At 35.6% G+C, this 16,583-nt stretch overlaps 1 protein-coding gene across 1 annotated transcript; it reads left to right on the top strand.

Annotated features, from left to right (window-relative positions):
• The first annotated feature begins 1,822 nt into the window (after positions 1 to 1,822).
• Positions 1,823 to 13,091, top strand: LOC111503860 (uncharacterized). The gene is made up of 4 exons (XM_023158283.2): positions 1,823 to 1,978; positions 3,592 to 3,708; positions 9,633 to 9,814; positions 12,784 to 13,091. The coding sequence occupies exons 1-4, from the start codon at positions 1,903 to 1,905 to the stop codon at positions 12,874 to 12,876; spliced, it is 468 nt and encodes a 155-aa protein (XP_023014051.2). The 5' UTR covers positions 1,823 to 1,902; the 3' UTR covers positions 12,877 to 13,091.
• Positions 13,092 to 16,583: the final 3,492 nt, after the last annotated feature.

The following is a 16,583-nucleotide window of genomic DNA, read 5'->3' as shown; positions in this document are numbered from 1 at the left end:
TAGTTCGTAAACTCTTTCAACACCTGTACAAAAATTATGGTCTCTCGACGCACGTTTCGCTAACCAAGTTAGCAATGTCCTGAGGACGCTAACGTGGTTAGCGAAACGCGCGTCAAGAGACCGTAATTTTCATTCTGGTGTTGGGAAAGTGTTCAATAGACGGTAACTGTTACTGTTCTCATCAACCTAATAACCGTTCTCTCTTATTAATTCATATCTAAAGTTAACATTCGATATTTTCTATTTTTGAATATTCGCATTGGTATTGTTAGAAAGAAAAATTCTCCAGGTTCTCCAAAGTATGCCAATGAACTCGCACCAGTATTTTGCAGACGTTTCAAACTTACAAGGAAGGGATTTTTCTTCTTTCTGGAAGATTTCTCACGGTCAGCCTCCCGGAAGGAGCAAAAAAATTTTTTCAAATAACTACGCTTTGCTATCAGCGATATCCAAATTCATGGAGAAAGTCGTAAACCATCATACTCTTAAATATTTAAAAGGCAATCATCATTATGGCTTTCGGAAACAAAGATCAACAAATGACCTTCTTATGGTACTCATATTGAAAATAACGCCATCGAGAAACATGGAGAGTCAAGAGCTGTTGCGCCTGATATTTCTAAGGCCTTTGACCATGTGTGGCATGAGGGTTTACTGCCCAAACTTCGATGCTATGGCTTGTTGGATCATTTTTGTGTATGGTTCACCAGCTTCTTTAAAGAACGTTTCCTGCAAGTGGTCGTCAATGAATATCTTTCGAATACTTTCACTACAACGCTGGTGTTCCCCAAGGATCCATATTGTCCTCAACCCACTTTTAATTGTATATCAGCAACTTATTGGAAGAAACCAAGAATCAAATGTATTGCTTTGCTGACGACAGCACACTTGTCTCGTCATTCCATTTGGATTCCAGGACATCGGCTGCGGATGCACATCTTCACTGGCAGCAGGAGGTTGCATATGAGGATCTAGATGTGAATCGCTTTCGCACAGCACCTTGAGGATTTTCCTGTAGTGCTTGTGTTTCGTGCTTCAGAAAACACATCGACCATGAAAGCCTACACACCAACCCTGCTTCCGATACGTGGGATGTGACATACTCCAGCCGTATAAAATATCATATAACTTTTCTAAAATGGCGCCCCAGTAACGGATATATACAGTAGCTTCTGCATATAGCCTCCTCTCTCATATTCACATCTCAAATATGTCGTCGCTTGACGTATGTCTGGACCATGCAGAAATGAACTGCAAATCTTGCGTAGAAATGGTAAATATTGATGACCTGTAACTTTTTTTTTATGATTTTCGATAATATTTTTTTATTTCCATTTTATGATGTTTTATTATCTGTTTGACCCAGCAATTTGATATTTATTCAGTTGTTTTATGTGCAAAAGACATTTTCAAGTAAATCAGTATTTTTCCACTAAAAGAACCCATTGTTTTGGTAAAGACGGAATACAACGATTTTTTTTATCGTTTTGGTAAATCGAAAATTATTTTATTGCAAAAAGAGATATTACAGTACAGAATTCTCATAACAACAATGTTAAAATTCAAAAAATGTTAATATAAACAGAACATCATATTGGGGTCTCACACCCCACATGTCTACAAATGTTACAGAAGTCCACATGTCGGACGCAGGGTTAACATTATTTCAAAAGATTTGGTTCCCAGACTGGTTTTTGGAAGAAACACTCGTATACAATTAATTATAACGATATCATTTCTCAAAACTCGGGTCTATCAAGTATCTTCTGATACACATAATTCACAAAGATAATATGATAACGTCATTAAAAAAAGAGTCCTTGGTGCAGGTAAGTATATATAAGCAATCTTGAATTTGAAAATAGACCATTAGTTATATTTCAAACAAGCTTCAAAGACATAATGAGTACTTCAGTTAAAATAATACTTGCCATCATCGCCACAACGAGTGCTGTTGGCAGTGTCACCATCACTGAATGTAAGTATATTTGCGAAAAAAGTCAATAACTCAAATCAGCTAGTGTTCTCAAAACATTGAAGGACTTATTGAAACTTCTGGTTCGAACGTAAATCGACCTCAAAAGTACATGTCAGATAGTCTAGAAAATATTCTGAAAAAACTACTACTTAGTGAATATATAATTGTGTAAAAGGAAAAAGAAAGATTATTTTCAAACCGGAATCAATTTGTGTCAATGCAAATGACGAAAAATAATAGTACCTTCAAATTTAACCCTGAACGTAGGAACATGACAATGGGTGTACCATAGGGCTCCATATTAGGTCCTATTTTCTTTATTCTCTATGTAAACAGCATTGAATTTATGATTTTAGACAGTGGTTATACAGCCTATGCTGACGATTTTACATTGATTTTCTCTGCACCTAATACTCAGTTTTAGAAAATAAATTTTCAAAAGCATTAAATCAAATATAATTTTTTTTTTAATGGGCATGATCTATTTTTCAATGGAGATAAAACACAGGTTAATCGTATTCACAATCGCCACAAAAAAATTGAAAATTTTGAATTCAATGTAATTAATATAACTTCAAAAAGTGATGATAGTAGTTCAAAGTTTTCAGGTATTTATCTGGATGAATTCTTGAATTGGAATAGTCATTGCCAACATCTGATATCCAAACTCAATTCCCTGAAGTTTCTTTTCATTAATTCAAGATCCATTTTGACTAGAGCTCAGTTAATTAGTATATACTATGCAGATGCAGACTTTAGAATTAGGTAAGGTGTTTGTTTCTTGGGAGGGTCAACTTCAGCATAAAACTTTTTCGTTGTACAAAAATGCATTGAACGTAAATATTTCCCAAAGAGATTTCTGTAAACGGTATATATTTGAAATGTGTTAATATGTTATTGAAAATAAGTCCAATGTCACATTAAACAATAGTATTCACCACCACGATACGTGAGTCAAAAACCAGTTCAATGTACCAATTGCGAAATTAAAAGTGACTTATTATGAGCCAGAATACCTACATTGTTCCGAAACGTTACAATAGTTTTCCTGAATATGTTGAGGCTTCACAGCAACTGTATGATTAAAAAACAACACTGAAAGAATATCTGTTTTCTTCAACTTTATATTGTCTTAATGGAAATGAAGTATTATTTTAAACATAAACAAAATGAATTGTATTATTTTTCAACAGAGAAACAGAATAAAAATCACTCTCATTTTCTTCAAATCATTAAAAACGATGAAAAATTTGATATAAACGGCTTTATACAGAGTCTCACAGCAGTTGATGCCCTGGCCATAACGATTAAAATAAACACAAATCGGTGCTAATGACAAGCGCTGTCAGCAGCAGTAGTTTTGACAGGTAATTATAATTTTCGGTAGTCAAGATTTTGAAATTTCAATTGAATAATAAAATTGTGACAAACTGACAAAATGTATTTTTTAAAATAACACCTACATATGTCCCTCATACACCAATTTCAATTGATGAAAACGCCTGAAATGCAATCCCATCATTTTCAAAATTTTATCTTCGAGCAAACTTTTCCTAGATACAATCTTTCGACGTACGTTCTGAGCATTTATACAATATTTTATCACTATACAGGTGAGGATCATAATGCAATGCCAGCCAGTGTTTCAATTACAAATTGTTCCAAAACCGACAGTCTATGTAAAATCAAGAATAATCAAGAAGTGACCATAAGCATGAGTTTTAATGCCCGTAAGTACTCAACATTTCATATTTACTTTCACTTTCTGAGGAACGCCTCAGAACATGGTAAAAAATATGACCCTCTCAACTCTAATAACCTTGATACTAGGCAATTATTCAACAATATTTGCCTCAGTCCATATCTCAAACGCAGTAACACTTCTGGACAATTTTTTTCTGTATAAACAAGGAGAATCAGAAAGCCAAATCCTTTCTCTCCCAAAAATTAATTCCTCCAGAAATATACCTCTTTCAATTCATTCATTTCTCTATCGATAAAGTTAATAACTTTCACTTATTGCTCCGATCAATCTCGAATACCTATTTCTCAGTATTCCTATTCCTACTCAGTATAATTAACAAAACCTTCAAGATACCGGGCGATCCCTCGTCTCAAAAAGACGTGTTACGATAATGCAAGGCTTTGTCGTGCTGGACCTACTTCCCTTAGTTATACTCGTGGCACCCTTTATAGACCATGAAGTAACCAAAGACTCCATCCCTGAGTCTACCGAAGACATGTGGAGGTGAACTAAATGACTTCAACTGCCCTTGTAACATCTAAACAAAAAATGCCAGAGTTCTTCAGCTTTTGAACCTGTTAACAAACCTAGGATGCTAGTTGGTGGAGCAAAGAAGGGACTTATTGCCTCCCCAAGAGCCAGATATCTTATGAATCTCAGTCGCTTCAATTTCTTGGGCAACAACAGATGAGAAAACAAACTCCCCCGGAGTAGGTCATCAAAACAAACGATGATTCAACCAAATCGGAAGCGAAGAAGCTCTGCATGTCTGAAAACTATATTTTGGAGGGTATAGCTGACTCACAGATGCCCTCATCTTTAAAGATTGCTGCGGGCATTGCTGAGAAGCGTCACAAGAGACCTATTTCACAAGCCATACATTTGTAGCTACCTGATGCGGGTAGGGAGACTAACCGCTAAACATATATTCTGTGCCTATCATGTACGGGTTTAAGTTTCAGCAGTTTGGCAGAGTCCCTCTTTTGCCAGCTAACCTGAAAGATATGTCACCAAATGAAGTAATCGGTTTCATTAGGAAGCTAGATTCATTTGATCGAGTTCGAATAGGTACGAGCCACAATAAACTCTCAGGGTTTCAATGAAGGATCAAATAGATTTCAGACCAATCTACCTACCAATTTTTTGGTGAATTGCATAAATGAAATAAGTTTTTGATTTGGAGTTCGTTGGAAGCAGTAGTCGCACCGTTTCGTTCTCATTACTTTTTGATGGTTACCTCCATATTATTCGGATTAAAAAGTTTACATTGTCGTATTTTTCCAAGTCAAAGCTTTTTTTTCTGATTCGTGACATGCATTGACATTCATTGGATTATGAATAACCGATTCATGAAGAATGAAGACCTAATCCAGGTGTCAGTTGCAGAGATTATCGTAAATGGTATTTCCTAACTTCGATATTTGCTCTCCAAAAACATTCAGCAACCTTTGACGATTAGCCAAAAAACTCTAGTAGCAGCGCGTACAACAATCGTCTGTTTTTTAATAGTCCTGAATTGTAATTATACAGAATCAATTGAAATCAGCATGATACCAAATTTACTAGATACTTTTCGGCATCCAGAAATTATAGAAATTCCAGTTATTGTGAGGTTAGGTTAGGTCCAACGTGAGTGGGTCTATTCGACCGTCCACCGCAACCCGCAAGGGTTAATTGTGACTCACAACTATTCACACTCGACCAAATAAACCCAGCTTCTTAACGAAGCCGATTAGTTTGTATGTTGAGTGTTCTTTCATGTCAGATGGTAAGAGTACGGCTCTACCAACTCTAAAAACCTGATTCGGTCCCCAGCGGGGAAGGCACAAAGTATATGCTCTGCTGTTTCATCGTTGATGCGGTGGTCGGATAGTCAAGGTGCAAGATTTCCACCTTAATACCTGCGACAACCTTCCCATATGAGTGATTCTGTCATTCCCGTATCCAGCGGGGCTACGTGGAAGCAGGCATCCGACGGCAAGTTTGCTCAACACCCAGATCCCCAACCAATGCACGCGGCAAAAAACAGCATGCACAGTGGTTCAGGCAGTGGAAGATGAACAAGGACAGTCAACCCGCCTCCAGTTATTGTGATTGGATAATGAAATTTCATTGTTAATTGTCATATGTTCTTACCAAAGATTCATGAATTTTCGCGAGACGTTTCATGTAGAGAAAGTATTTAACTCACCAATTCAATGAAGTGATCGTGATAGACTGAAAGATATCGACTGAAATATTCTAAATTATTATGATGAACTTATAGAATATATCTTCATTGCTTCCGAGATTTCAGTCAAGAATATTTATCTATCAACCTATCTGGAATTGAGATACTTTTCCAGAAAACCAGCTAAGAAAAATGGCTATATCTATCTCCATTGTGATTCATTCGGATGAGAATTACCATTCATTTAGAACTCGGGTCGAACAACCTTTGAGAGAATACACTGGTTTATTATTTATGAATTATAAATAGAAAGTTGACCTCCAGACAATAATGATAAGAGGCGGAGAATCTGTAGGTGAATGTGTCTAAAGTGAAAAGTTATCACACATGTAGAGGAATCGTGGTTGAAAATATTTTTAAAGATTATCCAGAACAGAAATTTTTTTGAATGTTTTGACAGACAAAAACATATATCAGTGTTATACTATCTTCAAACCCGAATGAAGATAGTAGCACTGAAAATCACGGCAAAGCCTTAACCAATTTAAAAGACATATATAGGGCTTTTCATGATGAGCGTTAATTAGCCGTTTCTGGCAAACTATTCAACGGATCAACCTAAAAATTTCACAGTATGCATAAATCAATATGACCTTCACGCCTAAAATATTTTAGACGAAGCGGCGTTGTCGCTTCTACTATAAAGTAGCGGCTTCTTTGATTTTTCAAATGGAACACCCCGTATATAATATCAAATTATGATTCATTATCACTTTGTCAACAAATTCATATAGTATTCCCTATACCTATCTATTATCGTTTAGAAGATATAAATTAATTTCGATATTTTTTTTACCAAACATGAACTTTTATAAATGCTGATAATCTTGAACTCTCTTGCACTAAAACGATCAAATTTGAAATGGAGTGGAGTGATACTATGAGGATCTTCACTCCGAGCCATATTTTCATTTGCCTCATACAGGGTCTTCAAAAAATGCAGATACTTTGATCTCATGAAAAAATGAGTAGAACTCAATATTTTCAAATGGAACACCTTGTATATTTCAACAATTTTGAACTCCACATCCAATTTTAGATTAACTTTGTTCGGATAATACTATTTCTATTTTGAACCGTTTTCGAGATAAACTGTTTCAAACGGAAATTGACATGGTTTCCTTGTTCATCACTCATTTTTGTAAAACAGATTTCGTTTGATGTTTATCAATTAGTCACAGATAATACAATGAAAAGATAATTATTGAAATACTCCTCAACCATCGAATGAAACTTCTCTTCAAACAATAGTTTTATTAACGCTGAAACACGAACTGAAAATAATGAACCCATACATTAATGAGTTAATTCAATCGTCAGTGTATTTCAGAATATGTTCAAACACATCTCCACCTCTACTTAAACAAACATATAATCTCTTCAAAAGATTGTCATGTGTAGCGCTTCTGATCAAGTCTGGAGTCAAACTATTGAAAGCAGTTTTAACTCTCGATTTCATATCTTCCATTGATGTTATTGGAGTACATTAAACCATATTTTTAATGAAACCCCACACGAAATAATCTAATGGATTGCCATCTGGTGTTCTAGGAGGCCAACGAAAAGGTCCATTATTACCAATCCATCTGTCTTCGAAGATTTCGGTTAAAGCTTCGCTGACTGAATGAGAATTATGGGGTGGAGCACCATCCATTGGGTACCATACACGTTCTCTTCCTGGTCTATTATTTAAAATCATTTGAATTCCATTCCTAAGTAAATCTTCATATTTTGATGCATTCAAATTATCATCATAAAACTCGATTTAAAAAATTGACTCATTCTTTATGGCACAAAATACATTGAATTGCCATCTTTCTTGAAAACCCCTTTGGCGGACAACATGGGAATTTTCTGGCGCCCAATAATGACTGTTGTGTCTATTGAAAACTCCATTTTTTGTGAACTTGGCCTCATCTGTCCATATGATTTTATCAAGGAAATGTTCATCCTCTTGAGTAGTGATAAGTAACGATTCAAAGAATTCCACTCTACGAGGTAAATCAGTCTCTTTCAAATGTTGGACACAGTGGAACTTATAGGGATGCCATTTATGCTTATTAAGAATTCGACAAATTGTCACGTAGGGTATACCTATCTCCCTTTCAGCCTCGTGCAGAGAAGCATTTTTAAATGCATGAAACTATCCCAAAACTGTTATACCATTATCATCATCATCCACTTTAGTCTTCTTACGAATGATTTTTGGACGGAAGGTTCCATTCAACCTACAGTTTTTCAGTAGTCGATGTTCTACTTGCAATTCTTTTGCACTCACCATAAATTATTAATAAATTCAAGAAATCTTCTTTTCTGTAACCTAATCTTGACATTATTCTATTATAATTGGTAGCTATCACAATCAGTCAAAACCACCAACGACAGTCTGACGTTAAATAATTGGTTTATTTATTTTTCCAAAGCACACTATTAAAAAATATTAATGTGTACTGTTGTACGTTAGAGACCAATACCTCAATGTATACAAATTGTAACTTTTTCTTAGGTAGGCACATACCAATTTCGAATTGACTGATCTGAGACAGTTAAAAAACTGAATCAAAAAGAAATATTACTAAGTATAAAAAAAAGTTGAATATCCAAAATAAGTGATGAATTCAAAAAAACGAGCAAGAAAACCTCGTCAGTTTCCGTTTGAAACAGTTTATCTCGAAAACGGTTCAAAATAGAAATAGTATTATCTGAACAAAGTTAATCTAAAATTGGATGTAGAGCTCAAAAATGTTGAAATATACAGGGTGTTCCATTTGAAAAAATTGAGTTCCACTCATTTTTTCATGAGATCAAAGTATCTGCATTTTTTGAAGACCCTGTATGAGACAAATGAAAATATGGCTCGGAGTGAAGATCCTCATAGTATCACTCCACTCCATTTCAAATTTGATCGTTTTAGTGCAAGAGAGTTCAAGATTATCAGCATTTATAAAAGTTCATGTTTGGTAAAAAAAATATCGAAATTAATTTATATCTTCTAAACGATAATAGATAGGTATAGAAAAATAGTATATGAATTTATTGACAAAGTGATAATGAATCATAATATGATATTATATACGGGATGTTCCATTTGAAAAATCAAAGAAGCCGCTACTTTATAGTAGAAGCGACAACGCTGCTTCGTCTGAAATATTTTAGGCGTGTAGGTCATATTGATTTATGCATACTGTGAAATTTTCAGGTTGATCCGTTAAATAGTTTGTCAGAAACGGCTAATTAACGCTCATCATGAAAATCCCTGTATGACTGAAATTTCAATGGTCCATTGTGATGTACTTGAATGACCTTTCATTATGAGATTATCACTTGCCAGCAAAAAACCGTGGCATCATTTCAGAAATTTAAAAAACATCCATCTTCTTTGTTAGCGTTTCAAGTAGATATTTGGACCGCATATATCGGTATATTTAAGGTGACCTTAAGAAGATTTCGAAAAATATTTCTTTTTCGTAGTCTGGTACTCACCCGAAAACATATTTTCATTCCCTAAACTGTATGATAGATTCCAAAACAAGAACTTCTCCCAATCACTAGAACTGCATTATTCTTCTCGACGCGTGTTTTTTTTCCATATCTCAATTTCTGCAGTTCTGGTGATTAGGAGAAGTGCTTGTTTCGGATTAATTCTACGCCAGAATTTCCAGTTTGATCTTTCATTCTAGCTTGCTATCTGGAAAGAATCACTCCAGTGTTGAAAGTGAAAAGCATCTTTGGAGAAGAGAATATCGCAGTGGATTCCGAACAACGCGACGGATGCCTGGGAATATTAAATACTTTCTGTCCTTTGGTGAAACAAGAGAATATACAATACAAGGTGTCAATGAAATTCAACTTGCTTTCACTGGTGAGAAATGGCATAATACATTATATTGAATGGATTATAATCTGGTTTTCAGCGCGCTGGTCTATCCATTGACAGGCAAATGAACCAAGAGGATTCAATGCTTGTCTTTGGTAGCTCAAGTTGTGATTTATCTAAGTCAGTGGTCGCCAACCAGTCGAACGCGAGCTACCGGTAGCTCGCGGAGGCAATTCTGGTAGCTCTCACAACGATTTTAATTTAAAAAATACAAACTGCAAAAATCAGAGAAGCTTCCGAAAATTCCACAAAAAAATCTAATTGTCATAATATTAAACATAAACAGCGGCAACGTTGCGGTAAGCGATCTGCCGCTGACGCCATCAAGCTAGAATCGGCTAGAACCGACCAGCCGGACCAGCGCGTTAGTGTTCGAGAACGATCTGGATTGCTTTGAACGGGATAAATACGCACGGCGCGGCGACATTGTGCTTAGTTTAAAATTGAACGCGTAACCAACGTCCAGCGGTTGGGTTAGTAGAGCAGTAGTTGTAAGAAGGTAAAGACATACCACTTTCATTCGGAATGGGAAGAACAATACTTTTTTACAGAAGTTAAAGATGAAAATGTGTGTTTGTTATGTAATACTTCGGTCTCCGTTGCTAAAAAAGGAAATATTGAGAGACATCATGTACATTCCAATTTTGAAAAATCATTTCCACTACATTCTGCTGCCACAAAGGAGAAACTGAAACAGTCAAAAATGCAGTTATTTGGACAACAATTAATATTTTTAAGAACAGTCGACAAAAATAAAGCTGCAACGGAAGCATCGTACCGTGTGTCCCAGATAATTGCACAAAAAAAGAAACCTTATGAAGACGGGGAAATGATAAAACAGGCGATTTTAGAAGCTGCCGATTCGTTATTTGCCAACCTTAGAAATAAAGACGAGATAGTTTCAGCTATAAAATCTATGCAACTTTCTGCTAATACAGTGATGAGACGTGTAGAAGTAATGAGCAATGATATTTGTTTACAGTTAAGAACTGACTTAGATAACTGTGTTTATTTTTCACTTCAACTGGATGAATCAACAGATGTCGTTGACACTGCCCAGATGGCCGTGTTCGTCAGGATGGTTTTTAGTGATTTTACGACTAAAGAAGATCTTTTGAAGTTCATTCCACTGAAAGGACACACTACCGGACATGATTTGTTTTCTCATTTAAAAAATATTATTTTTTCCGAGAAAATTCCAATATCGAAAATGGTAGGCTTGACAACCGATGGCTCTCCAGCTCCAGGTTGTGATAAGGGTCTGGTGGCGTTATGTCGTAAAGATGAAACTTTTCCGCAATTTCCATCAGCAAGCATTATGTGGAAATTTCCTGAAACTGAACAACGTTATGAAACTGATGTAAAAATTGTGAACAAGATTAGAGCTCAAGCGTTACAAAGAAGATTATTCAGAACCTTGACCGATGAAGTTGACTGTCAATACGGAGACCTACTCCTTCACTCTGAAGTCCGATGGTTAAGTAGAGGACGGGTGCTGAAACGTTTTAATGATGTCCTATCTGGCATATTATTCAATTTTTCAAACAACTCGATGAACCGACTCCGGAATTAGAAAATTCAATCTGTCTTAGAGATTTTGGTTTTCTCGAACTTAATTTGCAGCTTCAGGGGAGAGACAAAGAACTAGCGGAAATGATTTCTGATATAAAAGTATTTATCAAAAAGCTGGAGTTTTGGGAACAAAACCTCATTAACAGCGATGCCAAGCATTTTCCTATTCTTTCAGAAAAAATATCTCAAAATTCATTAGAACCCTATGACAACAAATATCATGTAGAAATAATTTCTACCCTGAAGAATAACTTCAAAAATCGTTTTAAGGATTTCAATGAAATGGCTTTAGTAGCGCAGTTTGTTGTTTCACCCTTTATGGAAATTGATATCCAACAGTTTGCAACTTGTGTTATGCAGAACTTTGGCGAAGACATTGCTGCAACAGAAATGGAAGTCATTGAGTTTCAAAATGATTCAGCCTTAAAATCGTTAGTCTCAAGTACTGAATGTATCTGGCCTATTGTAAGTAAAGACAAATATTCAGTTCTATGGCTTGTTGCCTTGAAAGTGAAAGCATTATTCAGTTCAACCTATTTGTGTGAATCTTCTTTTTCCAAAATGAAGTTTATTAAGAACAAATATCGCAATCGACTTACAGATGAACATTTGGATAATTGTATTCGAATGGCTGCATCAAATTATACTGCAAACATTAAAAAAATTATCGATGAGTCTGAGTGTCAGCCTTCTCATTGAACGTGCTTTTTTATTTTTCAAAGTTTATGTTCATGATAGTGCGTTGCTTTTTCGTTATTATTGATAACTATTTTTAAATCATACGTGACATGCCGTTGTGGCTGGATAAAAGTTTGTGTTTATTTTTCAAACACCTTCGTTTGATAGGTAGGAATGTAGCTATGAACAAGTACGTACTAGTAATATTAGTTATTTTGTTATTAGTTTATTATTAGTATCTATGTTTCATGTATTACCAGTTAAATAGTAAAATAAATACATATAATGATAAATTAACTGTGGATTATTTCATTTACGTTGCGTTACGTGGCTTCCGTGTGGGTAGCTCGCTGTTTATTCCAAAATTAACAAAGTAGCTCAACACATTGAAGAGGTTGGCGACCACTGATCTAAGTATTCGGTGAAAATACAGTTGATTTTTGTTCCATCATAAATTTATTATTCAGATTCACCACTTATTTTTAAGTTAAAAAAATATCGTATGCGTTCCAGGAAAATTCAGAAATACATTGTTTAATTTTTTTCTCGAATAGGTACTAACGAGTATACACTTTCTTGTATGGCCAATATTAAAAAATTTACCAACTGTGCCCACCAAGCTTGAGTGATATATTTTATGCGGAAACACAAACCATATATTCAATCCAAAATATCTTTAACTTCAATAATTCCAATTGTTTCAGATTCCACATATCATGACATTCAAATTGATGGACCCTGTAACCAATTACACTGCACTTTGTTTCAAGACAAATTTTATCCCATTTTCATGGTAAAATAAGTGAAAAATGGCAAATTATGTTTTAGACACATAAAAGAGTTTTTCTCTAATACAGTCTGTGATTTATTTATAAGGATTCCGTTTTAAATTATTATTTATTTTGAGCTATTGAACTCGAGTAAAATCGAAGTCAATATTTCAAACAATATACGAATTTCATAAATTCGATTATATGTAAGTTGTTTTTGTAAATAAAAGTATCAAAATGTATCCACGTGTATTTTTAATTTTTCAACAAGTATTCTTGTTGAGTCACGACTATTTTTTTACTCGACCACACTGACCTAAGACTCTTTTATTCCAACTCCTTCTACATAACAGAACTGCATTTCAGCAACCAGATTGGCGTCATCTTGAGATGAGTTAAAATGACTTCCATTCATCTCTCGTTGATGTAGACCTTATAACTTTTCAATATTTTTCACTATAATAGTGAATAATATCAAACCAGAGCTCTACAGTCCACTGGTGAAGATTAAATTCATTTGGAAAAACATTTTCAGGAGGTTTATTCCACATACACGCAGTTCTCCAAATAAAACAGTTCTTAAGCAGTTCTTAAGTTCGAGATGTACTGAGATGAACCTCAAAACTATGAGCAGCCACAATCCGACGCGTATTTCTGATATGTACCGCTCTTGGTGGAATCAAATGTGCCAAGTCACTTGAACACCTCCTGTTAAAGTAACTATTGAAGAGAGACAAATCTCCAACCTTTCTTCGATGTTCCAGACTATCGAAGTTGCAATCAGGCGAATGGTTCTTTTCTGAATGGAATCCAGCAGCTCCAGGGTATGCTTAGGGGCGAATCTCCATAAATAAGAACAATATTCCAAAGAAGGTCTGATCTGAGCTTTAAAACATTAAAAGTTGCTAAGGTGTTTGAGTTTTCGATTCGAAGGAGTATTTCTGCTTTTGAGAAGCAGCTTTTGCCATTCCAACGACATGATTGTGCCAAGACATATTGGTGTCCTTTTTATAAACCAACAAACTTATCAAAGCAGAAAGCGAAATTGTCGGGTTCGAAGACATTTATCTTCTTGGAGAAAACCCATTCCTGGGTTTTCTCCAATTGAACCTAGTTACTTTCATCCCAATTCGAAATACCTCTAGATCCTCATTAACATATGTAACCTCCTGCTGCTGGTAAAGATGTGCAGCTGTAGCCGATGTCCTGGAATCCAAATGGGTTTTGCTGCTGTCAGCAGCAAAGCAATATATTGGATATTTGTTTTTTTCCAATAAGTCGTTGATATACAATAAAAAGAGGGTTGGAGATAATATGGATCCTTGGGGAACACCAGCGTTGATGATAAAAGTATTCGAGAGATATCTATCGACGGTCACTTAAAATTATCTTCATAGACACGCTCTTGAATTTGAGTAGGCGTTCATATCTCTTCTTACGAAGAGACTTTATGACAGAAGACTCAGTCAAGCCCAAAAGCAAGCTTCGATATCGACCGATGAACGAGATTTGTCATCTATCTCTTTCTCCAACTTTCACTGCAAGGCAAACATTTCAAAGTCGGCTTCTCTGATGGTAGCGTGTAACAGAGCAACTGAATCACAAAAACTATATTTGGGCTCTGATGGCAACTAGTTGCTTTGCAGTGAAAACTGCAGCGACAGACAGAAGACGAATTTTGTTCGGCGGTTCTCGAACTTTAAACATATACATTACGATTATGTTGCAATCATAGATAAGAAGAGCATATTTTAACTTTTTAACTACTTCTGGGAAAGTTTCATTTTTGAACTCGGTCATAGAAATAATGAAAGACTTATGGAGGATGATCTTTTAGGTAATTATTATATCCATAGGGTATTTTTCGAGCAACTTTTTTATAATTCATGGCCATGTTAGTGATTACGTCTCTCGTGAGACTTCAGTAACGTAAAGTGCTTTCAAGTTTTTGGATGTAATAATAACAGAACATTCAATTCTAAATATCATTCGAGGAATGGTAGAAATAACCATATTATTGATCTTTCAAATCATGTTTAGGTTGAGAGGATGAGTAGGGATGCATTATAAAGTAGAAAACAAATCAATCTGATACTTGTAGAGAACTACAACTGATAATCAAGAATAGATATATATTCAAACATCACTTACACCGAAAGAACATTAAATAAAATGAAAATTTGTTTCTTCAAACTAGTTTTCGGAAAAATGTTCCTTAATTATATTATAAATAAAACTACCAAGATTCTACGCCACAACCTCAGTAAACAATGACTGCACGAAGGTTGTAATAGTGGTCTGCTAGATTGAAGTGTTCATCTATTTCGAACCATCGTAAGAGTTTGGTGCTTCCGTCAGAGGTTTAGTCATTTTTGAAGATCATCAGTGTGATTATTAGATTGACTGGTGCCTCAGCTATACTTGTTAGTTAGTTCTGCGCATGTTTGGCATCACCCGTTAAAAGTTCCATTTTAAGATGATTTAACAATAAGCTTTGCACGAACTGGTTATTAGTCATATTAGGAAAGCTGGTTGAAGTTCCAGAAAATCACATACGTGTTCGCTACCTCTTGAACATTTACTACAAAGTTAACAAATGAGGATTTTTCCAGCTGAAGATCTACAAACACAAGATGAGATAGACTGTACGGAATCATTCAATCCAGAGCGGTCTGGAGTATTGATTCTGCTATTTTTTGGTCAAGAAGAGTATTCAAAAAGAACCCCAAGAATTCAGAACAATCCTCTTGTTATCCTAATGAGTATCTAGTGGACTTCAAGAACTCCATTGTTCACTGTGGTTCTGGCGTTGAATCTGGTCATTTCTACGCATTGGTCAAAGATGAAACGGACTGGTTTAACTTTAACGATAGTCGTGTCACTAAGTGTTCTGGCAATGTCTTGAATTTATTGGAGCATTTGGAGACAACCTACAGTTTGTTTTATGAAAGAGAGGATATTGGCAGTTCAAGATCTTGATATGATGTGGTGCTGCAGGTTTTTCCAGGTTTTCCTGCAAGTTACGTATGCGATATACGAAAATACTTGTTTGTTTTCGGTATTTTTGGTATGGACGGGTCCTTCTTCTTTCATGGGGGTGGTCCTTTTCTTATAAAATTTCCAGATTGTGAAAGCAGCGGCAGCAACCATCAAGAGGGTTATAAGGATGCTTGCAGAACTGGAGACTGTAGGATGAATTACTTTTGTGTCCTGGATTTGAGGAAACTTGGCATCGTCTTGAAGTTCATGAATTTTCTTCAGGTCTATAGATTATAGGTGAATTGTTCTGGGTTCCAACCCTTCAGGGTCAATCTTGTTTATTTTGATTTCTGGAATGGTTAGAGTCTGGCCTTTCACAATTTCTTTTTTGTTCCATAATTTGAAATTTCCGATTGTGATTTCGCTGTTGAATGGTATTTCAACAAGGCTGGGTTCTCCTATGAGTATGAATTCATCGCTTTGGCAGGTTTCCAGGATTTTCAGGGTTTTTTCAGCTGGGATTACTAATACTTGTTGACTGGAAATAGGTTCTATGATGGGGTTGGCTACGTAGAATCCGGCGGAGCGGCAATTTGGATTGTCGGTTACTTTGATAAGGGCTGCTATACAATCGTCTGTTTGTAGATCCCGATGATCGTGGCAAATATGTGTGTCCTCGATTGTTGGGCACATCTCATCCTCGTACTGTTGTTGGTTTTCTCCAAGTAGTAGGAACGGGTGACTTGAGACGATTG

The sequence above is a fragment of the Leptinotarsa decemlineata genome, unplaced genomic scaffold (assembly GCF_025532065.1).
Source record: "Leptinotarsa decemlineata unplaced genomic scaffold, Ldec_3_MD MMD2_tig00026336_RagTag_RagTag, whole genome shotgun sequence".
NCBI classification, from domain to species: domain Eukaryota; kingdom Metazoa; phylum Arthropoda; class Insecta; order Coleoptera; family Chrysomelidae; genus Leptinotarsa; species Leptinotarsa decemlineata.
The sequence above is the reverse complement of the archived record's forward strand: the minus strand, read 5'-3'. Positions and strand labels throughout refer to the sequence as shown.

Excerpts from the sequence above, each read along its gene's own strand:
- LOC111503860 (XM_023158283.2), top strand. The coding sequence starts at position 1,903 with ATGAGTACTTCAGTTAAAATAATACTTGCCATCATCGCCACAACGAGT. Across the intron at positions 1,979-3,591 it reads CAGTGTCACCATCACTGAAT|GTGAGGATCATAATGCAATG; the intron begins GTAAGTATATTT and ends ATCACTATACAG. Across the intron at positions 9,815-12,783 it reads AATTCAACTTGCTTTCACTG|ATTCCACATATCATGACATT; the intron begins GTGAGAAATGGC and ends CAATTGTTTCAG.